This window comes from Crinia signifera, chromosome 5 (genome assembly GCF_055691185.1).
Source record: "Crinia signifera chromosome 5, ASM5569118v1, whole genome shotgun sequence".
In the NCBI taxonomy this organism is placed as follows: domain Eukaryota; kingdom Metazoa; phylum Chordata; class Amphibia; order Anura; family Myobatrachidae; genus Crinia; species Crinia signifera.
This window is the reverse complement of record NC_139221.1, coordinates 89,014,407-89,041,598: the sequence shown is the minus strand read 5'-3', so window position 1 is coordinate 89,041,598 and position 27,192 is coordinate 89,014,407. Positions and strand designations below refer to the sequence as shown.

Sequence of the window (27,192 nt, the reverse complement as noted above, 5' to 3'; positions counted from 1 at the left end):
TTTGTGGTTTCGTTTGAAAAAACTGGTACATCTGAGGCACCCATCAAATAAAAGAGAATTAATTGAGGCTATAATTGTCTCATGGCCCCACATAGTAAAGAAGGAAGAACTGCAGACATTGGTTGGCTCAATACCACGTTGCTGTGCTGCTGTCTTGAAAAATAAAGGATACCCAATGAAATACTGATATGACAGTGACATCATAAGCACACAAGGATTTTCACTGCATAACTTCCCTTGTAATGCAAATGTGTGACATCTGTTTTCCTTTCCCTTGATATATGAATCATTGCACTGTGTTTATATGCATTCAAAGTTGAAAAACATAAAAATTTCAAAAAGTGTCCGCAATTTTGGCCATAAGAGCCAACCCCCTGAAATATCAACCAAGTATTTAAATTTGCCATTTTTAATATACAGATGGGGCAGGCCTCTTCCTGGCTGGCGAATCGCCAGAAAGTCCCCGCTGGCGATTCGCCAGCCATCAGACTGAGACGCACGTGCCTCGCACACGCGTCTCAATCTCCGTCGGCGGGGCAACGGGAACCCTGTCCGTCTCCGCCTCAGGGAGACGGACAGGGTTAGGGGGGGGTGCGGGCAGGCGGCGGGGACCCCGGGTTAACGTCGACAAGCCGGCTGGGACTCGGGGGAGCAGCTGGAAGCGCCGTCGGAAGGGGACACGCGCGCGCCTCTCGTGCGCGCGCGTCCCCTTCTCGCAAATCGATATGGCGGCTGGCGGCATCATCGCCATCCCCTGCCAAGATGGGACCTACCCCATCTGTAGTCAAAATCATCCATAGCCAAAACTGCAGTGTGTATTTTCAATATCAATGGTTCTGGGCTCCGGGAATTCAGGAGGAATGGCATAGGCAAAACTGTGTGTGTGTGTATGCACTGCCTTTTATCTGCATGGGTACGGATCACTAGATCGTCAAGTTTTAGGTCAACAGGCAGTAGGTTGACACCTGGAAAAGGTCAACATGCATTTGGCCGACCGGGTCAAGAGGCCTACACAAGCAAAAGGTTGACATGAGGTTTTTGTTTGATACATACATATATAGATTACTATTCTGTGGCGATTGTACAAAAGCAGTTATACAATATATGGGTTTTGGTATGCTATAATAGCACTGTTGAAAAAAAATATATAATTACTTTCTAACAATATGTATTCTTGAAGCTATAAGTAAATGCATCACTACGACTTTTATATAGTTCAGAGAGCAGAGATTTCTTTATGTAACCTTGACCCCAATCTTATACTGCACTTTATATTTTAATAGATTACATTTGTTAATAGGTGACTTGGATATTTTCCCAATGTGCTTGGTTAGTGTTTATGTATAGTTTATTGCAAGCGTTTCAATGCATTTGGGAATGTGTTTGTTAAATCATTTCGGGTGATCGGATTTTATTAAAATAAATAATTTTGGACACAATAAAAAATTATTTTACAGTAATGTTGTAAAGTTGTGTGGATAACAAACTGATACGGTATTTATTCTTAGAATAAAATATTCTGTGTGTGACCCTCAACAGTTTGATTCATGAACTAAAAAAAAAAAAAAAAGTGTCATTTTGAAACATGGCTGCGGTTTACAATTTGCACAACATCCATACCTTCCAACATGAACCTCTCCAGGAGGGACACAATGATCTGTTCCTGGACTTCACTCTTAATTTAGGATTGCCATCACCTGCGGTGAAACACCTTTCTTATTAGATAACTTGTTCAATGCAGGTGATGGCAATCATACATTAAGAGGGAAGTCCAGGAACAGAGCATTCTGTCCCTCCTGGAATGGGTCATGTTGGGAGGTATGCAACATCCTTAGTAACGATACAATAAAACTAAAGAGAACAACGCTTGGGTTCACTGACCAATATAAATTACAACCATGCGGCTAGGTAAAACCAAAGATATTTAATTGATTCTCATAAAATCACATCAATCTAGGATTAAAAAATCATGCAGAAGTTTCCAAGTACCAAATCAACTAATCACAGAAGATTCTAAATGCCTTCAGCACTTAGATAAAGGAATTTCAGTACTGTAACACAAATGCAGTTATATAATAACAAGTAAGCCCGCTCGAAGCAAAAGCGTCAAAAGGCTCTTTAGTGCATAAAAGAAAAAATGTGCATTTGTGCTAGTGCAGTTTATGAATATGAGGTCTAATCCCCAGCAGGAACTTAAATGTTACCCAATCAATGGAATAGATCCATTTGATCTACTTAGCAAGATATCCTTGCAAAATTTGAAGACTGTAGGTAGATGGTGCGGTTATGGATAAATCAAGTTCTGTAGATTAGGGAACAGTGCTCAACACGTTTCAGTGTGGAAGGTCCCACACATCTTCCTCCGGAGCATGTTTAATACCAGACTGATGTGATTTTATTTAGTCAATTAAATATATTGGGTTTTACCTAGCCGCATGGTTGTAATTTATATTTCTTGGTGAACACAAATCGCTGTTCTCTTTGGTTTTATTAGCTATTTAAAAAACCCATACTTCACCAAAAACGTTGACCAATTAAGTGCAACTATCACCATGCTGAAAGGCAGTATTGTTATAGTTTTCCCCCAAATACATATTGTGAACGAAGAGACCAGCTTTAGCGTAGCATATATACAGACTAATGTATTAAAATGCATCCAAAGATTTAAAAAAAAAAATGTAACCACTGTTTATCCCTTTTTTAAAGCAAAATAAATGGCACCAAGATGTGTTAATATGGTAGTTGCTTAAGTGGGGGGTGAGCGTATATCAGGGCTGGGAAACACAGGCCCTCCAGATGTTGATGAACTACACATCCCAGCATGCCTTGCATCAGTTTCAGCATGGCCACATAGCAAAACTAATGCAAAGCATCCTGGGATGTGTAGTTCACTAACATCTGGAGGACCGGTGTTGCCCAGCCATACTCATCGTTGCTGCACCAATTGCCACATGCAACTACTGTGGCGATTGGCGTGATCCTGGCATTGCGCTTGTGCATCTAATTCGCTCCCACGGCTCATAGAAACCCATTGAGCTGTAATTTGGCAGCATGAACGGCTGGGCTGCGGCATTGATGAGCGTATCTACATCCCTAGCATTATTGGTCTGGGGACAAATGGCAAACAGCTGGCTATAGCAGCATTGTTATTAACACAAGGGGAATGTCTCTGAATCAGATTTCCCCACATTAAGCTTTTTAATATACGAGAGAAGCTGCAACACCTTTTTCAGCTAAAACACGTAAAAAGGTGTAATTAATGCTCAATACCTGTATAACATAGTAACCCAATGGGAAATGCAAGTGGCTACACACTGAAAGATATGGCAAGTAGTGGCCCTGAATTAATATACATTTATAAAATGTATATAAAATTGGTCTTTATTTTGAAGACCGTAAGTAAAAATAATTTGATTATGCATCGTGTAATGTTCAAGAAAATAAAAAATTCTCACTTTCAGCCGTCGATTTTCATCTGAAAGTTTTATTATCTCAGTCTGAAGTTTCTTACACTCCTCAACAAGCTTTCTTGGTTCAATATCATCAGTACTTTTCGCTGGCAGAAACGAAAACAATCTTGTAGCTTCATGTGCCTGGGAAGACAAACGCAGAACCTACATAAATCGCAGTTTGCCAGTATAATTAAAAATATTCTAAATTGGTCACATAAATCCATCCAAAACTTAAAGTAAGTTAAATGGTATTCAAACAGAGGTTTGAGGTGGGCACATTACAATGACCAGGAAACTTAGAAGTGATTTTGTCAAAATAGGTGTGAAAATTGCCAAGCAAACAATTTTATTCATCATGATGACCAGTAATATTTACCTTATATAGGAAATAAAAAAAAGTTATTTGATTTGAATTCATATGACAAATGTGAGCGAAGCTGGCATTTTTGGGGGATTCTTTGTACATATCTTAGAGTTGTTGGTACTCAAAGGGTTAAGCACATATTTTTGCAAAAAAGTAGATTTGATTTTTTTAGCATCAAATCAAATTATGTAAAATAATGGCTATTTAAACATAATTCAATAGAAATGATTAAGAAAAAATGCAATATCAAGTTTAAATAGCTATTTACATAATGTGACAAAAAAATTTAAAACGTTTCTTAAAGCGGGTCAGAGCAAGTTAAAACAACTTTCACTACGCACGTAAATACCATGTCTCAAGCAGGTTTGCGGTGTGAAAGCAGCTGGAGAACAGGACACACAGTAGCTATAAGACAGGCTGCTGGAGTCACCACGGTCAGGCTGACAGGAGCGCAATAGAATACAGCAGACAGGAAGCAGCATCCCTGGCATGGCTACAGGCAGGTGGCAATACCCGCACGTTGCCCTGCAAACTACAGATCCTTGATGCACTTATCCCCCTCTGCTCCATGCATATGTAATGAGCGGGTCCCGTTTATTACATAAGCGCATATAATGAGCGGGTCCCGCTCATTAAATATGCACAGAGCGGGACCAATAGTACTCACTGCTGTCTGGGTACAGTTTTAGACTGCAAAAAAAAAGGGTCTGAAACGGGTAGAACCCTGCTTTTTCACCCTTTTAAAATACCGGTAATTTTAAAACGGTAAATTCACTTTGGACCTTTCAGACCGCACATATTACTGTTTTGAAACAGTAAAAAAAACACGTCAAAATACCGGGTAATAAGTGCGGTCTGAAAGGGGCATAAGATGTGATGTATCAGACAGAGGGGCCTAGGTGGGGTGTAGAGGAGCAGGGGTGGACCAGAACAGAGTGGAGTGGAGTAATGGCAGATGAACTATTTTTGTACTGAATGGAGTGGATCTTTATAGGAGAGGTTTTCTTTTACATTAAAGAACTTGAAACCGTATCAGATTCTATGATACTCTCAAATGTTTAAAAAGGGGAACTTACCGGCTTCTCGTGTTCATGTGGCATGTCAAACACACATTTTAATTTGGAATCCATAAGATCATCAGGCTTTGCTTCTTTCCACTGCAAGCACAAAATAATTATGTTCATATGTGAAAAGGCTTACATTACCTACATCATGATTTATTTATATAGCACAACAAGGGATCCACAGATTACAGAGTTCATAAACAAGTAGACAGTATAGGACAAGTACAGGTATAGAAACATTCTTGTATCAGCAGGCGACACTAAAATAAGTATTAACCAAAGAAGGTCTGGTTCTTTATTTGTAGCAGATAGACAGCATACCAGGACAACAGCTTAGCAATTCTTAGGTTACAGTAATTTAGTTCTCCGGATACAGCAATGGCAGGTTTCACCAGGCAACACACAGACTTCACAATAAGGGTACTGCAGAGCATCCCTAACATAATCCCCACATTCCACTAAAAGGCATTATGAACAGTGACCCTCTGCTCTGGACAAACTTATAAGATGTGTTAATTAGCAGACTGTGATTCACAATACATCTTAAGAAACCCCGTACTGGATCTCACTAGCCCTGCTGCTGTTCTAAATCCTGGACTGGGTCTTCCACATTCACCTCATGTAGAAGTATGCTATCCCTGCAACACTCCTCCCCCCTTAACTTTGACTGCCTTGGTGAAGCTAAGAAATCCTCAGATGAGTCCTGTCACCCGCCCAAATACACAGTCCTCCACCACTTTCCAGAAGTCACCCCCCTCACCCCATTCCTGATCCCGTAGCTTCAACATAGGGTTGTTTGGAGGATCGGGCCACACGTTGGGCGCCAAATGTGACAAGTAATCACAGACTGGTTGAAATGAAGTCTTGTTCTTTATTTGTAGCAGGTAGACAGCATACTAGGGTAACAGTTTATCAATATTTTAGGTTACAGCAATGGCAGGTTTGTGCAGGCAACACACAGGCTTCAATATAAGGGTAATCCAAAGAATCCCTAATGTAGTCTCCACATTCACTCCTACCTATGGCCCAGCTGCTTAAAAGGCATTGGAAACACTGACCCTCTGCTTTGTATAAACGTATAACCGGAAGTAACAGGTGTTATTAATTAGCAGGCTGTGATTCACAATACATCTTAAGAAAACCAGGACTGGATCTTACTAGCCCTGCTGCTGCTGTTCTAAATCCTAGACTTTATCTTCCACATTCACCTTATGTGGAAGTATGCTGTCCCTGTCACATTACATTCTAAAGGGAAGGGGCAGACAGACAGGGGTGACACAAGTGGTAGAAGTGAGCATGTAACAGTGGGTTAGGACGAGAGTTGGCTGGGTTTGGTAAAGAAGTGGGTCTTGAGAGTCAGTTTAAAGTTTTGTAGAGAGGTGTTCCAGAAATATGGAGCAGCACATGAAAAATCTGGGGGCAGGAGTGAGGGGGAAGTAATCAGTCAGCAGTAGAGGTGGTGTGCATTAGTGGGAGTATAAAGGGAGATACGTTCAGAGAGGTGAATGTTAGAGTAGTGGCTGCAGGCTTTGTAAGTCAGTGTCAAAAACTTGTATTCTGAAAGGGAAGGGGAGCCAGGTGTTGGCTTGTAAGAAAATGATGTACTACATTTGGTGAGAAAGATAATTGAGGATAGATTGGAGTGGAGAGAGGTATTTGCCACAATAGTGAAGATTGCAATAGTCCAGTCTGGAGATGACCAGTGGGTGGATGAGGGTCTTAGTAGCATTCTGGGTGAGAGAGCATCTGATCCTGGAAATATTTTTTAGATGAAAACGGTAGGTTTTCGTGAGTGTGCTCAATGTGCGGTTTGAAGGAATGGGAGTAGTCAAGGATTACTCCAAAACAGTGCACTTGGACACTAGTTCCATCAACAGGTAATGAAATTGTGGGAGGTGATGTCTTGTGGGAAGCTGATCAGCTCAGTCTTCGACATAATGGGGGAAATTTTATAAGATATATGCTGCTTCACATGTGATATTGCTATGGGCAACCAATCAACAGCTACTTTTTATTTATTTAGCACCCTCTAGAAGATAGTAGACATGATCTGATTGGTTGCCCATAGCAACATCATATGCGAAGTAGAATATACATTCTAAGTAAATTTCCCCCAATGGGTGAAATGTAAAAGGGTGAGAAATTTGGTAAGAAATCTCCAGGTTTTTTTTTTTTAAGCGCCAATCATTTACACTGCAAAAATCAAACTGCTTTTGCAGTGTAAGTGATTGTTGCTTTAAAAAAACTGGAGATTTCTTACCAAATCTCCCACTTTTTGACTCTCTCACCCTATTACAATTCATCCATTGAGTTTAAGAAAGCGCTGAGACATCCAAGAAGAGATACTATAGCTGTCAGTCTGAGATACGAGTGAGGAGAGTGGGTAAGAGGTCAGGGACGATAAGGTAGATTGGAATGTCAGCAGCACAGAGAAGATGTAAGCAAAAAAAGCTAATTAGCTCATCTAAAGAGGATGTATAAAGTTAGAAAAGAAAAAGAACCAAGAACTGAACCTTGGGAGACACCTACTGTTAGTGGAAGTGGGGAAAGGTGAAATCATTAGAGGAGACAGAAGGAACGGTCGGATGGGTAGGAAGAGAGAAAGGAGAGGTTTTCAGATGGAGAGAGGGTGGTCCAGTGTCAAAAAACAGCAGAGGTCAAGGAAAATAGGCAGAGTAGTGGCCTTTGTATTAAGCAGCAAGTAGTTCATTGAAGACTTTAGTGAGGGCAGTTTCAGTGATTGCCTACATGTTACTGTATTCAATATAAAATATTTCTACTCACATAAATAGGCATTAACCGGACTACACCAACATACATCTCTTTGCTTATCTCAAAATATTATCCCTACCCAACCTCTCCACATTATCTGCATCTCTCATCCACACCAATTACTAGATCCCATTCACAATTGCATGACTTTCTTTGGGCAGCACTCACCCTATGCAATGCCCTTCCATGCACAATAAGACTCTCCTCTAGCTGCCAAACTTTCAAGCGTTTGTTGAAAACTCACATCGTCAGACAAGCCAATCATATTACGGAAGCCCTACATACCCTTTAGTAGCATGTATATCTAATGGCATCCCATCAGGAAGGTCTTGCAATCTGGTGGGACTGCCAAGCTATAGATTCCGATCCTTGTGTATGCCTCCTGTTATGTCTATAGATTATAACTTGCGAGCAGGGCACTCCTACCTCTTTGTCGGTCTATTACCCAGTTTGTTTCACCACTGTTTCCAATTGTAAAGCACAACAGAATATGCTGCTAAATCTCTATCTAATGTCCTCAGAGAATACAGAGAATGCATTTTTGGGTACCTTAAACGAGCAACTCCATTTTTCTGCCTTTGGGACCATTATTTGTTTTGAAATCTGTAAAAGGTCTGCTTTATGGGTGCACAAACAAATGTTTTGGCAGCACACTCATTACTTAGCATGGGTTTACCATCTATACAAGTCCAAAGCATTTGGGGACAACAGGCGTGATAAGTAATGTGTGACCAATGCACTGGCAGAACAATTGAATACTGCCAGTCGCAGTATTCAATTGTATGCATTAGTTAGAGGCACCAAAACAATTTAAAACACACAATGTAAATAGTAGTAGTACGTTTATTTATAAGGCGCCGCAAAGTGTCCGCAGCGCCGTACATAGCAAACCAAAAAAAAAAAAAAAAATTACAAGGTAACGTACAGGGTGTGTTGAAAGATACAGTATAAATAGGGGTATAGCTGGTAGAACTAAAATCAGCATCAGTTCAGAAGTAGGTGTCAAAATTGTCAAGGAGACTGAAGATGAAGTAGAGGAAGGGAAGAACAGGACAGGAGCACAGGTGAGGTAATGAGGAGGGCCCTGCTCATAAGAGTTAACATACTAAAAATAGGTGGGTGGACGAACGAAATACAATAGGATAAGTAGGAACGGAGGGGAATGGAGGCAGGATAGGAGGATCAAAAGAGGTTAGGAGGAGGGATAGGCTAGTCGAAAAAAGTGGGTTTTGAGGGAGCGCTTGAAGGAGGTAAGGGAATCAGATAGCCTGATGGGTGTCGGGAGGTTGTTCCAGTGCAGGGGGGCAGCGCGAGAGAAATCTTGGACACGGGAGTGGGAGGAGGTGATTAGGTGAGAGGTCAGTCGGCGGTCAGCGATGGAGCGAAGAGGACGGGAGGGAGTGTGGATAGAGATCAGTGAAGAGAGGTAGGGAGCTGTGGAGGAGGAGAGAGCCTTGTAGGTGGTGGTGAGGAGTTTAAAGAGAACTCGGAAAGGAATGGGGAGCCAGTGAAGAGATAAACAGAGGGGGGAGGCGGAGGTAGAGCGGCGGGAGAGGAAGATGAGCCTAGCAGCAGCGTTAAGAATGGATTGGAGAGGTGCGAGGCGGGTGAGGTAGCCCAGAGAGAAGGATGTTGCAGTAGTCAAGGCGGGAGATGACTGAGTGAATGAGAATTTTGGTCGCGTCAGTGGAGAGGAATGGTCTGATGCGTGATATGTTGCGTAGGTGAAAGCGGCAAGACTGTGAGAGAGCACGAATGTGGGGGGTGAAAGAGAGGGAGGAGTCAATGATGACACCGAGGCAGCGCGTTTGGTCGGTGGACGTGATCTCGGTTTCACCAATGCTGATGGAGATAGTGGGAGAAGAGGGGATGTTCGGGGGATGGAAGATTAGAAGTTCAGTTTTAGCCATGTTTAGTTTCAGGAAGCGTTGGGTCATCCAGGCTGAGATGGCCGTGAGGCATTCGGAGACCTTGGACAGGAGTGATGGGGATAAGTCGGGGGAGGAGAGATAGATTAGGGTATCATCAGCATAAAGGTGGTAATGAAAACCATAGGAGCTGATGAGGGTGCCCAGAGAGGTGGTGTAGAGGGAGAAGAGGAGAGGGCCAAGGACTGACCCTTGGGGAACACCGACTGGCTGGGGGGTAGTAGGAGAGGAGGAGCTCGGAGTGGAGACGGAGAAGGAGCGATCGGAGAGGTATGAGGTGAACCAGGAGAAGACCGTGCCAGTGATGCCAAAGGAGCGGAGGGTGTTGAGCAGGAGAGGGTGGTCAACAGTGTCAAAGGCAGCCGACAGATCAAGCTGGATGAGGATAGAGAAGAGGCCTTTGGATTTAGCCGATAGTAGATCGTTAGTGACTTTGGTCAGGGCAGTTTCAGTGGAATGTAAAGGGCGGAACCCGGATTGGAGGGGGTCTAGAATGGAGTTAGCAGTAAGGTGGCTTAGGAGACGATTATAGGTCAGACGTTCTAGGAGCTTGGAGGCAAAAGGGAGGAGGGAGATGGGCCTGTAGTTGGATGGAGAGTTGGGGTCCAGATTTGTTTTTTTGAGAATTGGGGAGACAAGAGCGTGTTTGAAGGAGGAAAGGAAGATCCCAGAGGATAGGGAAAGATTAAAGAGGTGAGCCAGGTGAGAGCAGACTGATGGACTGAGACGACGGATAATATTGGAGGGGATAGGATCGAGCGGGCAGGTGGAGGGAGAAGCGGATTGAAGGATAGAGTGGACTTCAGCAGCAGTGGTGGGGTAAAATGAGGACAGGGGTTGGAAGGAGGGGAGTGGAGATGTAGGAGGGGAGGAGGGAGAGGGTGAGGTCATGGCAGCAGTGATGGCAGTCCTGAGAGAGGAGATTTTGGTTGAAAAGTAGGTAGCAAAATCAGTGGCTACGATGGAGGACGGAAGAGCTGGAGGAGGGGGGGATTGGATGATTGGGAAAGGATGAGGGACTTAAAGTAGGATTCCTTGGCCAGAGCAAGGGCAGAGCTGAAGGAGGAAAGAATGAATTTGAAATGGAGATAATCCGCAAGGGAGCGTGATTTCTTCCAGAAGCGCTCAGCAGTGCGAGAGCACTTTTTAAGGAATCGGGTGATAGGCGAGTGCCACGGTTGGGGGTTGGAGCATCGAAGGGGGATAAAGAAATAAAAGGGGCCATTTATTATTACTTTATTATTAAACTCCAATTATAGAAACTAGCAATATATCATTAATGGAATGTTTTATATACTTCACATCTAGGTTTACCCTCATGATTACAGCAACAACCTGTTTACCAAACACATCCCTTACATCACTTTCCAAAGCCAGATTCCCTTCTGTATTTTTCAAGGCTGTGCATTGTTCTTAGTCATAATTTGTCATAAAGAGTAACAAATCGCCCTACAGTATATTACAAACCATTTTGTAAAAATCCATACAAACTCCACCCGCCTGTAATACATTCACTTAGTCAATCTTACTTGACAGAATATGGTGAGAAACAAGTGGAAAATAATGACGGAACAAATATAAATGGGAAAGGGGAGTTCATGCAGTCTACATGATCATCACCATTATTGAACTTACCACTGTTTCAAGATCGGCTATATGAGACGGAGCAAATACTGTCTGAACCATGAACTTGTGCTTACTCTTTTCATTTGGATCATAGTCAAACGGCTGTAACATTACTGTTTAAAGGAAAAGAAAAGTTTAGTGAAATAAACCCACCTAATGCCCTAATATTATCAAAATAAATATAAAACAGTTGTAATCATATCTTAACTAAATTGAAAGTAAAGCATCTAATACAGGTCAAACCTGCAGAAAACTATAAGAGGATTTTGGTACTCACCGATAAATCCATTTCTCTGAGATCAGCAGGGGCCACTGGGAATCACTTCGGGGTTTTGGAGCATGGATAGCTGGGAGCTAGGCACTACTTAGTTTTAATACAGGGGAGACTAGCTCCTCCCCTCCAAGACCCATCATCCCCCAGTGAGAAAATTGGTAAACTAGAGGAGATAGGAACAAAAAACGTTATAACAACCAACAATAACACAACAACCAGGCAAACGAGTAAACTGGACCCACGTACAGCCACAACGACCAGGATCCGCAGGCTGGGTTGGGCGCCCAGTGGCCCCTGCTGATCTCAGAGAAATGGATTTATCGGTGAGTACCAAAATCCTCTTTTCTCTGACATGCAGCAGGGGCCACTGGGAATCACTTCGGGGAGGTTCCAAAGACCAGGCCCCGGGTGGGAGAGCGCTGGGGATTCTGGAGGACCAAACGACCGAACGCTGCGGCAGAGTCAGCGAAGGTGTCGAAACTGTAAAAGCGCACGAACGTATTTACGGACGACCAAGTGGCCGCCCTGCAAATCTGCGCAACTGTAGCGCCTCGTCTTGCAGCCCAAGACGTGCTTACAGATCTGGTAGAATGTGCCGTCAAGGAGGAAGGCGGAACTCTCCCCGCCTTTAAGTAGGCACCTCTGATTGTGAATTTTATCCATCTCGCTAAAGTTTGTTTTGAAGCCGGACGTCCCCGGCGAAAAGCGTCATACAAAACGAACAACCCATCCGTCTTCCGGATTCGTCTAGTTCTAGACACATAAATCTTTAAGGCGCGTACAACATCCAATGATTTCTGTTGAGAAGAGTCCCCTTGAAAAGCCGGTACCACTATAGGTTGGTTCATATGATATGAGGAAACAACTTTTGGAAGGAATGCAGAAGTCGTGCGTAGCTCCGCCCTGTCCTCATGAAAAATGAGATATGGAGCTCTGCAGGACAGTGCACTAAGCTCTGATACTCTGCGCGCAGAGGCCAGAGCTAGCAGAAGGACCGTTTTCCAACACAAGAACTTAAGTTCCACCCTTTCCAGCGGTTCAAAAGTCTCTGACTGGAGGAACGACAGAACCAAATCTAGGTCCCATGGAGGAACAGGTGGAGCAAACGGTGGTTGCACTCTAAGGACCCCCTGCAAAAAAGTCTGGATCTCAGGCAATAGTGCTAACCTCCTTTGAAAAAGGATGGACAACGCTGAGATCTGTACCTTCAGCGATCCTAGCTTAAGGCCTGCATCCAGACCTCGTTGTAGGAACAACAATAGGCGAGAAAGCTTGAAATTCCGATAAGGCCAGCCCTTTTCCTCACACCACTTCGAATATGTGCGCCAAATCCGGTGGTAATGGGCCGCTGACGACGGTCTGCGAGCCCTCAGCATGGTGGGAATTACCGAACGAGGTATGCCCCTTTCCCTCAACACTGCGGTCTCAACAGCCACGCCGTCAAATGGAGCTGTGTCAACTTTTGATGCCAAAATGGGCCCTGTTGTAGAAGGTCCTGGCGTAGCGGCAACCGGACTTCGTCCACTGCCATCCTCTGAATGTCCGAGAACCATGACCGTCGAGGCCAAAAAGGCGCAATGAGAATCGCCTGAACTGGCTCTCTCTTGAGCTTCTTCAAGACTGGCGCTAGGAGAGGCAGCGGAGGGAACAGGTAGACCAACCTGTAGTTCCACGGAGTTGATAGGGCGTCGATTGCTATTGCTCCTGGGTCTCTTGTGCGAGCCACATACCTTGGTAGCTGATGATTTTCCCGCGAGGCCATCAAGTCTACCTCGGGAGTGCCCCACCTCCTGGTGAGGTCTTGAAACACCTCTGGGTGTAGGGACCATTCTCCTGGATGCAGACTTTTTCGGCTGAGAAAATCTGCTTCTATGTTCTCCACTCCTGGAAGGAACACCGCCATCAGAACCACCTTCCAACGTTCTGCCCAAAGAAGGATTCTTCTGACCTCTGTCATGGCCATTCTGCTGCGAGTTCCCCCTTGCCTGTTCACATAGGCCACTGCTGTCGCATTGTCCGAGCGGACCTTCACTGCGTGACCCTGAAGTAGATTCTCCGATCTGACCAGCGCATTGTAAATAGCCCTTAACTCCAATACATTGATCGGTAAGGTCTGTTCCTGAGTGGTCCATCTTCCTTGCATTCTGAGGTCTAGGAGGACCGCTCCCCAACCGCTCAGACTGGCGTCCGTCGTCATTACTGTCCAATTGTGGATCGCGAAGCGACGGCCCTCGCTCAAGTGATCTCGCTGGAGCCACCAAGTCAAGGATAGACGGGCATGAGGGGATAACCGGATCTGTCTGTGAAGCAATAGATGAGAACCTGCTCCTTTCTTGAGGAGGTCCATCTGAAAAGTTCTGGAGTGAAAGCGCCCCCAGCCCAGTGCTGGAAAGGCCGACACCATCTTCCCCAGTAACTGCACACAAAGGTGTAAACTGACCCTCTGAGGTAGCAACACTCTTCGAGCTAGCTCCTGAATGGCCAAAATCTTTTCCTCCGGAAGGAAGACTCTCTGAGCCTCTGTGTCCAACCAAAGGCCCAGAAACCGAATCCTCTGAGTAGGGGTCAGCGAGGACTTCTTGTAGTTCATGACCCAGCCTAAGCTGGTCAGCATCAAAATCGTCCTCCTGGTATGGTCCTCGAGCATCTGAACTGAAGGGGCCTTGACGAGAAGGTCGTCCAGATAAGGGATTATCGTCACCCCCTGGCTCCGAAGAGCGGCGATCGCCACCGACAGAGTCTTGGTGAACACTCTGGGGGCTGACGATAATCCGAAAGGTAGAGCCCTGAATTGAAAATGGTCTCTGCCCACTGCGAAGCGTAGAAAAACCTGGTGATGGCTGCAGATGGGGATATGCAGATAAGCATCCTTTATGTCCAGGGAAATCATATATTCCCCTGGCTCCAAGGAAGCTATTACTGAGTGGACTGACTCCATCTTGAATGGTTGGTGCGAGACCAGTAGGTTTAAGGCCTTGAGGTTTAGTATGGGTCGAACTGACCCATCCGGCTTCGGCACCACAAAGAGATTGGAGTAATACCCCAACCTTCTCTGTGAGACCGGGACCGGACAGATGACCTGAGAGTCCAACAGCATCTGTATAGCCAGGAGAATCCCATCTCTCTTTTCCGAGGATTCTGGCAGCGCTGTGGTGAAGAACCTGTTGGGAGGAGGAGCGTCGAACTGTATACGATAGCCCTCCGAAATAATCCTGCGAACCCAAGGGTCCTCCGTTAGGGAGAACCATTGGGTTCTGAAGTAGGAGAGACGTGCTCCGACTGACCAGTTTCCCACTGAAGCTGGCAAACCGTCATGCTGCCGGCTTTGTGGGCTGCTTTGGCTCCTGGACCCGGAGGGCGGCCTGTGGACGAGATCTGGCTCTAGTACCTCTGGATGATTGGAAGCCTCTTCCTCTGCCCCGAAAGGAACGTTGTGGACGAAAGGATTGAAAAGAGGGTCCCGCATATTGGCGTCTCTGAGGTGGTGCCGCTGTTGGCAAAAAGGCAGATTTTCCCCCGGTAGCCTGCGAAATCCATCTGTCCAGCTCTGGACCAAATAGAATATCGCCCGCAAAGGGGAGACCTTCGACCGCTCTTTTAGATTCTGCGTCAGCCTGCCAAGATCGCAGCCACAAGGCCCGTCTTGCTGCAATGGCGTTCGCAGAGATGCGTGATGAAATAAGGGAAATATCCTTAGCAGCGTCTCCAAGGAATTCCGCCGACTCCTTAATATGTTCCGCCAGTTGGCGAATCTCCTCTGCTGGCATCCCTGAGTCGAGGCCCTCAGTGATCAGCTCCGCCCACCTGGCATTTGCCCTATTTACCCAGGCCGACACTATGGCCGGCCGAAGCTGGGCACCAGCCGCCGTATACATAGCCTTTAAGGTGGCCTCCATTTTCCGGTCTGACGGATCCTTGAGCGAACATGCCCCTGGAACTGGCAGGGTGGTCTTCTTGGATAATCTTGACACGGATGTGTCCACCGGTGGAGGTGTTTCCCATTTGCTCAAGGCTGTCGGCTCAAAAGGGTACATGGAAGGAAACCTCTTCGGTACCTGAAAGCGCCTGTCCGGTCGCTTCCAGGCCTCTAGAAGCTGATCCTGGTTAGGGCAGGGAAACACCACAGAGGTTCTCTGTGTATTTCCAAATAAATCCAACTCCTGGGGAGCCGGAAGAGGATCCTCAGGCAAATGTAACACCTCCTTAACTGCGAGAATAAGGGCTTCTATACCGACCGGAGTTGGCTCCGCCTCCTGAGGGGTATCCTGTACCTCCTCCCACTCACCCTCTTCCATCTCTTCAAAGGGCTCAGGTTCCTCATCTGTGTCCTCACCCTGAAGCATCATCTGAAAGGGGCGCTTCTGGGCTAAGGGACCCGGCCTCTGGGGCTTGGCCAGGGCCCCCGCCAAGGTGTCCACCGACCTGGACAAAGCCGTAGCCCATGCAGGCTCTGCCCTGCGGGATACTGCCAACTCCGCAGACAACTTAGTCATAGTGCCGACTAAGGCTGCCGCCCACTGTGGGGCTGGTGTGTCGGTAGTCTGGGACCCTGACGGGGGGACCGCGCAGGTCTGACAGACTGAAGTTCCCCCATCAGAGTATTGGGAGAACTTATTGGAACAAACTGTGCAGGTGAAAGACTTTTGAGCAGCCTTGGACTTGCTCGCCATGTCTGCACGTGGGCCACTCAATTTTAAGGCACACACAAACAAACACACACACCCACACACACACACACACAAGACAGTGGATCACCCTAGGGCAATACCCAAATCCCCCCTGGGAGAGCGGGTCCTGGAAGGGAGTAAGTCCCTATAAACACAGTCAAAATGACAGATAGTGCCCTGAAAGGGTTACAGAAGCTGCAGTCTTCCTGCAAGACAAGAGGAGAGAGCAGCATATAGTGTGTGTGTATGTTAACAGGGCCGCGCCATGCCCACCTCAGCGTGCACCTTCCCCCCCTCCTCACCGCAGCCTTGCCTGTGCCCTGCTTAGGAAGGGGACAGAGTCTGCCGGCGCTTGGAGGGCTTGCTGCGCCTTTCTATTCAGGCGTGCTATAAATCCCCCTCGCGGCCGCCATTAACCCCCGCCGCGCCAGTCAAAATGGCGGCGGCGCCCTGCAGGGACAGCGCTGCCCGCGTGTAGAGGCTAGGGACAGGTGGGGGCTAGTACTCGCGCCCTCTTACAAGGCGCGCTCAGACCCCCCGCCGCGGCCGCCATTAACCCCTTCCGCCACGCCATTTATTAGCGCGGCGTCTGCTGGATTAGCGCCGCGGCGTACTGTATTACAATACTAGTGTGGGTCTCTTACTCACCCCTGCTGAGGCTCTGCTGTAGCGCCTGGCAATCCCCTTTGATGGAGGGTGGCAGGAACGCTGTGATGTCGCGGCAGGTGCCTTTGAAGAGGCCCTGACTGACAGCCTGGGAAAGACCCAGGGGCGCTGGAATCCCGGACCCTAGCTTTTCAATAAGCAGGGAAGGGATCCTTTGTGTAGTTGTTGAAGATTAGAGAAAATAAAGACTGCAAAGTATTAGAGTAGTGCAGGAGCAGTGAGAGCTGTGACTAGCTCCCTCAGGCACAATTTTCTCACTGGGGGATGATGGGTCTTGGAGGGGAGGAGCTAGTCTCCCCTGTATTAAAACTAAGTAGTGCCTAGCTCCCAGCTATCCATGCTCCAAAACCCCGAAGTGATTCCCAGTGGCCCCTGCTGCATGTCAGAGAAATAGGAGACGTATAGAGTCCCTTTAGGCAGTGTTTCCCAATCTTGATCCTCAAAGCACACTAACAGTCCAAATATAGTGATATCCATGTTTAAGCACAAATGGTAAAATCAAAATAACCAAGATACTAATTAATTCATCTGTGTGCAAGCATGGCTAGCCTTAAAACCTGGGCTGTTATGCTGGGTATAAACACTGGCAACGTGGGCATACAGGAAGGTGTGTTACCTTCAATGTTTGTACAATGTCATTCACAGACATAACACGGCAACCAAGCTGGACAACCAATGGCTGATATCTGCACTTATATCAGCACCCGTGCGCTGTGTGTATGGGTTATGTGCTGACCACCCGTACACTTGCTGCGGAAGCCACCCTAGCCTGGTATCATAACTGGGCATATGCAAATGCGTGCCCAGTTGTGAAATCAGGTAGAACATATTAGGATGATAATCAGAAAGTGTGTACGCACTAAACGGTCAGATAGTTCAGCCAATCAGTTGGCCTAGTGTGCATCCAGCTTTAGTATGCCTTGAGGGCCGTGGTTGGGAACCCCAGTCCAAAGGTGCGACATTAAACCACGCAAAATTAAAATAGAAAAGATTCAAACTTAAATTAGGTTTTGTGATATTTCGTTTTTCTCCGCTCTATGGACACCATCTGTTTTATTAGAAAGCTTTAGCAGTGGTGTATGAAGCAGTGGAGTGGAGAAGTGTACCAATCACCTTTGAAGTAACATTTATCAGGTGCATTCTTTAAAATAACACATGGCAGCTGATTAGAGAATTGTACATGGCAACCACTCTTCTCACGGCTTTATACACCTACCCCAAAGATGTTGATCTGTTTTTGCTCACAACAACTGGAATTTGGGAACTGGCTATGCATGGATGCTAGTCCACATTAACTGCAATGCATGCCGTAGAAGTTTATCTGGTGGTAGAGGAGTCCATTTCTAATCACTTTAAACATCTCAGGACTTTCTTGGGCCGTGTAGCATGAAATGAAATCTGCCTGCCTGCAGGGGCACTGTTTTTACCATTTGAGCAAGAGCAGACGTGGTAGTAAATGTGGTCATGAAGGTCTGCAGTTGGTGGGCAGTGATGTGTAGTGCATTCACTTATACAGTGATTATGCCATGTTCAAAGCTCCTTGGTGGTAATGATCCTCTCCACCCATCACATCAGGCAGTATTTTACTACACATAGTGCCTGGTGATGTTCAGCAAAATAGAGATAAGCAGTGTGAATGCAAGCTGGTATATAGGCTAAAACTATACAGTATCTACAGATGGAGCTGCTCCAGGCGATAGAATCGGCAATTGCCGCTGCGCGCCATCCCACAGAAGTAGGCTTGTGCGCCCATTCTGTCGGAGCCCGCCGGCTCGCCTCCCGCAGGCCTGCCCGTCTCCCTGAAGCAGAGATGGGCAGGGAAGCCGCTCCCCACCACCGTGCTGGTGTGTGAGACACTCGCCCGCCCCGTCAGATGGAGCTTCTGTCTGCCAGCCTGCGCCAGCTCAAGACATCTGGTGATCCTGCAGGCTGGCTGGCTTGTAGGTGTTCCATCTGTATAAGGATAAAACAAATACAGTATACACAACCAGACTGTCTTGACTTTTGCAGGAGGATTATAAAACAAAAACGGTATCCTGATGATAGATGATCATGATATGATACAATACGAGTCAACAGGTCAACACGGTCCAACGGCAAACACAAGCTAAAGGTCTACATGAGTTGGATTTTTGTTTTATTTAACTTTCAAATACTTTTCCATCCATGTAGACTCACTGGGAGCAGTGAAGTGTGCTGAGCGCAGCATGGTGAGTGAAGTGAGCCATGTGACAGGAAGTATACAAAAAAGTGAAAAACTCATGTCGACATGTTGCTTGTCGACTAAACCTCTTGAGAGGTTCAGGTCGTTGTTGCTAATGAACGTACAACCAAAAACAAAATCTAAACAAATGAAATCAAACTCTTGTCCATAACACTGGGAGTACTATTGGAGATATGATTTTATGAACAATGGAAGGCAATTAGAAATAGTTTAAGTTACAGCCAGGTAAAGCCATTTTTTATTTTTTTTTTGTAAAAAAAATTAATTTCAACCAAATCTGCGTTAAGAGTCAGGCTTACCAATATGCTTTGGATTTCATTGGGAACTACCTTTTATTTTTACAAGAACAATGGCACAATCATTTTAATGTTATTTAAGAAGTTTGGAATGCACAGATTTAAACCTGAAAAGGTGTTTAAACACATTGGGGGTTGGGGAGGGGGTATTCAATCCCAGACGCTATTTTCGGCAAGCAAAAATTGCAGCTCTCAGTATTCAATCCAACCCGGAACCGGGAGGCAAATCTCTATTGTTGGAAGCCTAGACTGTCAAATCCTTGTCAGTTTCTGACTATTGGCACCTGTTTTCGCTGATGCAGGGACATTCCAACTGTAGTAATATATTCGAAAGAAATAGTAAAATTACTTCCCACCTAATAATGCCAGAAACAGACTATTTCCACCTGTTAGAAATAGCTGCCGGGATTGAATACCCACTAAACTGGCTGTTATCTTCTCGAAAAACTAATAAAAAAATTGTTGGTTTTCTGTATTACTAATTTAGGTTAAGAAAATTAATTTAAAGCAGGCATGTCCAGCCTGCAGCCCTCCAGCTTTTGTGAAACTACATGTCCCATCATGTCTTGCCACAGTTTTGCTATTAGGGAATGCTTAAACTATGGCAAGGCATGCTGGGATGTGTAGTTTCACAACAGCTGAGGGCCGCAAGATGGACATGTCCGATTTGAAAAATATACAACTCAAATTTATAAAAAAAAAAAAAAAAAAAAAAAATTTAAACATTTTTATGAACATTTGTTTACAGATCGATGGTCAATATAATAAAAAAAAAAAAAATGATCTTATCCATCATGTATTTTTCAGCCCCAGGCTGCCCCATCTGCACAGTGTGCATTTGAAGGGGGGGGGGGGGGGGGGGGCAGGAAGCAGTGGGGCTGGATGTCCCTCTGAGATTGATGGCTGCTGGATCTTCCAGCAGCAACACAGTGGACTTTTTGGACTGGTTGCATCAGATGCATCCTTGTCAAGAAAAGCACAGCCTGGTGTGGTCACATCTGATGTGACCAGAGCAGGAAAACCGTTAATTAAAAAAAAAAAAGTAAAAAGAAAACTAAAATGATACCGTTTTAAAACACACATTACAATTACCCGAAACTGTTACGGTGGCTCCAGGATCGATGGTGCCACTGTTTGGCCGCACACAGTAGCGTCGAGGAGCTGTAGTTTTCACCTTGAAGCATACTTTCTTGTCGGACGGATTCCGCAGTTTGAGGTTTGTGGTAACAACATCTGTAAACGGACCTAAAAAAAACAAACCACAACATGTTCAAAACATAAATACCATTTTAAATTCAGACATCTGCATTTCATAAACGGAGTGAAGAGTCAATAAGCAGCTCAATTAATAGTAAATAAAAAAAAAATGTTTTAACCACTTTCATGTATACCCCTCCTCCACCGACATCCCTAGTTTGTGCACACGAACGCACATCAACACAGGATTTTCGTCAGTGGAAAGGCTTCACCCGATTCCAGTTACCCGGGTAGCGAGCAGGTTTTTACATGAAACGGACCTGGGTGAGCTGCAGTGGAAACTGGTAACCAAACTCCAAGCGCCAGGAGAAGAGAGCTTGCACCCGTGTGCACTGTGAATGACGTCAACCCAGGAATAAGCCCAGACAGTCCCACAGTGGAAACAGGGACATTACGGGTCTGGAACTGATTTTTATGGAAAAGGGTCAGTCTTCAGTCTAACCATTAACAACAACTGGACATACATGCAATTGTATAAATACACAGATTAAAGCCTGTGTAGGGCCACATGTTAAAAACAAAAATATTTAAAGCAAATTTCTATATACAGTATGGAATAGATATAAAAACACATCAGAAAGCATTAAGGCATGACATTATAATCCAGTATGTCAGCCTTTCCCAACCTACTTTATCTATTCAATATACTAAACCAGGCATGTCCAACCTGCGGCCCTCCAGCTGTTGTGATACTACACATTTCAGCATGCCTTGCCATAGTATTGCTATTAGGTAATGCTAAAACTATTGCAAGGCGTGCTGAGATGTGTAGTTTCACAACAGCTGGAGGGCCGCAGGTTGGACATGCCTGCACTAAACAGTCCATGCTGTAGTGATGCTTTAGCACAGATTGGTAATTCAAAATATCCAAGGTATTAATTAAGTCAATTATGCTCAAATATGGCTATCCTTAATCCTGGACTGTTAGTGCGCCTGGAGGACTTCAAATGGGAAACCCTGCAACATGTTCCTTGTAGGGATGTTACAGTGACATCTGAATGTGTCTCAAGAATGAGCACATGTATCACTTCCCTTATGAAGTACAGTACCACTTCAGCACACAGACCAGGACAAAGGGCTAGAAAAGGAAGGGTTATGGCATATTAGATCTACAATGTCTAGGTCTGCAGTCATATGGTCGACAGGGTTAAAGGGGCGAGAGGGTTCAAATGGTCGACATTGAAAAAGTTTACAGGGTCTAAAGGTAGACAGTGAAAAGGTTGACCGGGTCAAAAGGTCAACATGTAAAAGATCAACATGAAAAAGGTCAACATGAGTTTTTCATGGGTTTTTTGGTGTCTATGTTGACATAGGTCAACATGAACACTGTCTAAGTGTACCGCATGAACTCACTATGCTTCGGAACACTATTATATTCTCCCTCCAAGCCATAGTGGATGGTAGGGCATGAAACTCCTCCTGTCGGCACATATCAACAACATTTTGTAAAAAAAAGCATGTCGACCTTTTGACCATGTCGACATTTGAACCCGGTCGACCATATGACTGTCAATCTGTGATCAGTCTGGATACCCTATAAAGTGCACTCCGACTAGAATATATTTAAATAATTACACCAGCAATCACAGAGCGTGCTCCATACCATCACCAACTTGGGATCAATTTACCAAGAGCATCCTGAAAGGGGGAGGGAGGAGGAGGAGTAACTCCACATTTGCAGCGCAGGTTGCAGAGTACATGTGGCTCAGCTTTCCACACTTTCTATATTTGTCATCAGACTGAATTTTTTCCATGCTGCTCAACAGATAGCTAAAGCCGAACATATAGGTCATCTGAATAGAGCACTTCCGTAGTGCTCTATGTAGTTCTTCCGAAACTGGTGGAGTGTGGGACACCATCCAGGGAGCAAGGGAGGATCTGCAAGGGACGGGGCCCCGTCATTTCGGAAGAACTACATCAATCCATTCAGAACTCCTTTAACCCTAAAGAGGAGTACCCCAGCTCAATTATTTTAATATTTCACTATGTTTGAATAAAAAGTGGATTTCCATTTCACCCCAGTTGTTATCTGGCTTTATTTGATCCAGACACCAGTGGGAATACATTATAAGATAACATATTGATGTGCCTGACTAAACGTGACCTGGGTGAGTACCCGGCAAAGGGGGCTCCCCTGACCATTATTAAGAACCCTTTTTTTTATGTGATTACATTTCACACATCATTGATCTGACAAACTTGTGATATCAGAATTACATGAGGATCGTTGTCTGTGTTTTTCTTCTCCTTTTATGTATACCATCTAAGGAATTTATAGAAGAACCAGATTGGCCCCACTACAAATTAGGGGAGTATTGTTACGATAGTGTGCCTTAATAAGGTGGAGGGTCTTTTTCTCTTTCCCTATATTTAATAAGTGGTGTACCTTCTTTTCAAACCAAATACATTTTTGCTCTGTCTATTGTTGTCGGGTGTCTATTAGCCATGGAAGACATCTCTTCTCACAGAGAAGTCCCAAATGGGACTTTGAGGGAACTACTATAAATAGGATTAAGCTGGCCACCTGATCACAGCAACAATTGGATTGCTCTGATGGGTGCCCCAAAACACAAATTAATCGCCCCCTAAACAGGTGCATCTGCTATAATGCCACTAAACCCGGTCTATTTGGGTACACAAGAAATAATGGATGGTCAAGCGGAGCAACAATTAAGTTACTTCAACATACGCACAATACTTTGGCCACCTTTTAAAAACAATTGAATCGCCCCATAGAGCATATTGAGTTAAAGTGAACTAAATCCATTTTTTGCTCATTTTGTACTGCCAAGGTGAAGTGAAAATATTTGTATCCACCAGATGGCGCAGTTTGATTCCATTACGAAGAATTACAGCTTTTCAACTTTTAAATCCACATTTTCAAAATTTACTCTCATGATCTTGGTTAATTTTTAACTCTAAACCCTCCATAGAAGTATTAATTTGTGACCTTACTCAGCATTGTCTCTCCCAGCAAACAATGACAGGCAAGCTACATGCTGTGTTAGTATGGACACTTCCTGCCGCTCAGGAACATTGTGTTTAACAAAACTGTAGTGGTGCAAACACTCAGATTAAACTGACAGATTCTAACAATTTTCCAACATGTATAAATTCCAAGCCCTGTTTATCTCCATATTTTAACGTTAGAACTTATGGGCCCTACACATGGAGCGATATTCAGGCATTTTCTGAGCAATTTTTTTCATAATTTCAATAAATCGCTCTGAATATTGCTGTGTGTAGAGACCACACAGCAATCTAAATGCGCAGCCCCCCTGGTCTGAATCTGCCACCAATTAATAACCTGCAAGCAAGTTATTAATCGGTCCGGGCCAGTGTTCTCAATGGAGAACAATTCTCCCGACAGATCTCTCAGCACACATCGCTGCATAGTACCACAGACAGCAGAGGAGGCTGTATACAGCCCTTGCCCAACTTCCAGATTGACCGCAGCATCCTGCGGTCCAGAGGTATGGGCTCCCCTATTGGGGGAAATGGGTCCCCAGGTTGAATGATCCGGGTTACCCATTTACACAGTCCCTGACTAGGGATGCCCCATGTCTGACCCTGAGCATTTGGCAGGTCGGACACCCGGGGAACCGGACCACTGTGATTTTTTTTTAACCCCATTACAACAAGCCCCGGCCTGGAGTGGAGCTGCAATAACCCGGGTAGAGGCTCTGGTGTAAAAGGGGTATTAGAGATCCATACATTTATAGACATTCAGCATACCATTAAAAAAAAAAAAAAAGGTACTTGTGTAGTTTCACGGCGGCCTTTTCATACCCCCACTATCCACATTGGCGTGGAGTTGACTTTATAAAGTGTGGCGAGCGCAGCGAGCCCTGCGAGGGGCCGTGGATTACATGTAAAGTAATCCGCGTCTGCTCGCCTCGCTCGCAACACTTCATAAAATCAACTCCACGCCGACGTAGATAGTGGGGGTATGAAAAGTTCGGGAGGGCGCGCTTATGGAAAACACTACTTTTAACTATGCTGGCCGCGGGAACACTACGCTCATTCTGACAGGGACGCTACACTGACTACATAACTGCTGCGTTGAAACTACACAAGTACCAAAAAACTTGAGACCAAGTAGAGATAAATATAATAAAGATATATATAGAAGACTGATCTCTACAGAGAAGTTAGAAAGTACAATGATACAATGCTTAACTGCAGTCGCCTAGATCAGTGGTTCCCAAATGCGGTCCTCAACTACTTTTGTATAGCACAACATGCATAAGGTGCACTAGTGTGTGACATCACAAGGTACTGCTACTTAATCCTGTTATGTCATGTGAATACTACACCACTACTGTATGGTGTAATAGGAATCAGGGGCACTACTATCTAGTGTAAATATACAGATAAAAATAATAAAAACAAAAAGTCCGAGCTTGTTAAGATATTTACGTCATTTACTCCTGCCAATTTCTACTAGTGTGTTTTACCTTCTTATAACAGGTTCTAAAACATACTAATATAGGCACACTCCTTTTTACATAGCAGGCTGATCAACATTGTATTATAAACATATCCTTCACTGTAACCATGCAATGAAAAATGTCCTACAGCAGAAGTTCCCAAATGCGGCCCTCAATGCTACCTAATGGTCCAGGTCTCAAGAAGGTCTCCATGGCATAGTTAAATCAGATTGATTGAGGTACTAATTTGTGCACCTGTGCCAAAGCTTTGTTACCCTTAAACCAGGGGTGGGGAACCTTTTTCGGTCTGAGGGCCATTTCTAATGTATTAAAATATGTCGGAGGCCATATCTACAATAGGCAGTGGCACTTACACAATTTCTGCTGCACGTCCCGCACACCGACTGGCAGCTTCACATGTCCCTTACTTCGGCTGCTGATTAAGACACTTCTCGCGAGATCTCCCGACATCTCGTGAGAACACACCCTTCCTTGAATTCCAGATAAGCCGCAGGGTGGGTGGGCCAGTCACACTGGCTACGGGGGCCATTTACGGCCCGCAGCCCGTTGGTTCCCACCCCTGCCTTAAACCATGGACCTTTCGGGTACCTTGAGGACCGCGTTTGTGAACCTCTGCTCTACAGCCATCAGTCACATGGGGTAAGAATAATTTGAAGTATAAAAAAAAGAGCCCCCCCACCTGTATACTTTATATACTGTATATTGGAAGTGGTCACAATGAGCCTTGATAACAGCGTGTCAGGTCTGTGTGGTCTGCACTTATCTGGACACCTGTTGCTAATTAATTTGTTCTGCAACAAACACCATTCACACAGGCTTGTTTTTAATCAATATTATTCATTAGCAAATTGATGTATATTTATAATGCACCACATATCGTTCTACTGCATTGTTAAAAGGTTCAGCAGGAAACAGAAAAACAAATAATTCAGGAGAGCCTACTATGTAATATGGACAGAGAATAGAATAGAACAATGTTTGGCAGAGCAGGTTGCAGGGAGTGGGCCCTGGAAGCAGCATGCTAGTGTATGTGGCAAGCTCTGATGCATATGGGAAGAGAATGAAATGGGAGAGGCTTGTTCTGTTACTCAGAAATTAAGTATTAAACCCTGTTCTCACTGCAGGCAAATTCCCGGGTCTAGCATGTCGACTCGGAAATTTGCCTTTTAACACAGGTATTTTTGCAGTGTGAACGGGTCGCATACCCGGATATCATACATGGGTAAAACCCTTCTTTTTACCAGTGTCTGAGATCCGGGTATGCAGACGCGGGTTGTCCCGTTCTCACTGCATAAAAACCAGTGTCAAAAGGCAAATTACCGGGTAGAACTTCACCCGGGAATTTGTTTAGCAGTGAGAACGGGGGTCCGTCGCTGCAGTGCCCAGCATTTTAATGCCAGGTAAAAGCTGTGTACTTCTCACTTGCAGTGAGAACACGGTATAACATAGCAAGTGAGAAGTACATGGCTTTTACCCGGCATTAAAATGCCGGGGACTGCAGCGACTGACCCCCTTTCTCACTGCTAGGCAAATTCTCGGGTGAAGAAGTTCTACCCAGTAATTTGCCTTTTGACACCGGTTTTTAATGCAGCGAGAACGGGACAACCAGTGTCTGCATACCCGGATCTCAGACACAAGTAAAAAGAAGTGTTTTACCCGTGTATGATATCCGGGTATGCGACCCGTTCACACTGCAAAAAAACCTGTGTTAAAAGGCAAATTTCCGAGTCGGGGTTGGGATCATTTGGTTTATTGCATTATGGTAGAAAGTCATTAGGTCGAATCCATTAGGTCGACATGCTAAAAGGTCGACATGATTCTAGGTCGACATGGGAAAAGGTCGACATGATTCTAGGTCGAAAGGTCATTAGTTCGACAGGTCATTAGTTCGACAAGGTCATTAGTTCGACATTGTCTATGTCGACATTCACAAGGTCGACATGGGGTTTTTCACTGTTTTTTTACCTGAATGTCAACACAGTCGACATGGACACAGTTTAAAGTGCACTGCATCCCCTCGCATCGCTCGCTGCGCTCGCTATGCGTCGGGCACGGTGCCTCGCTACGCTCGGCACACTATTTTATTCTCCCACCACGCCCTAGTGGATGGTAGGGCATGAAATACCGCCTGTCGGCACATGTTGGCTCAAA

The 27,192-nt window shown here is 45.1% G+C and overlaps 1 protein-coding gene across 2 annotated transcripts in view; it reads right to left on the bottom strand.

Annotated features, from left to right (window-relative positions):
* Nucleotides 1–27,192, bottom strand: part of VAPA (VAMP associated protein A) — a 48,430-nt gene that overhangs the window by 5,668 nt on the left and 15,570 nt on the right. For both annotated transcript variants that reach the window (XM_083187648.1, XM_083187649.1), the window contains exons 2-5: nucleotides 20,426–20,578; nucleotides 11,216–11,319; nucleotides 4,893–4,973; nucleotides 3,456–3,593 (exon numbers count right to left, since the gene is read on the bottom strand). In XM_083187648.1, coding sequence (XP_083043774.1) covers nucleotides 3,456–3,593; nucleotides 4,893–4,973; nucleotides 11,216–11,319; nucleotides 20,426–20,578 — 476 coding nt within the window. The remainder of the gene's footprint in view (nucleotides 1–3,455; nucleotides 3,594–4,892; nucleotides 4,974–11,215; nucleotides 11,320–20,425; nucleotides 20,579–27,192) is intronic.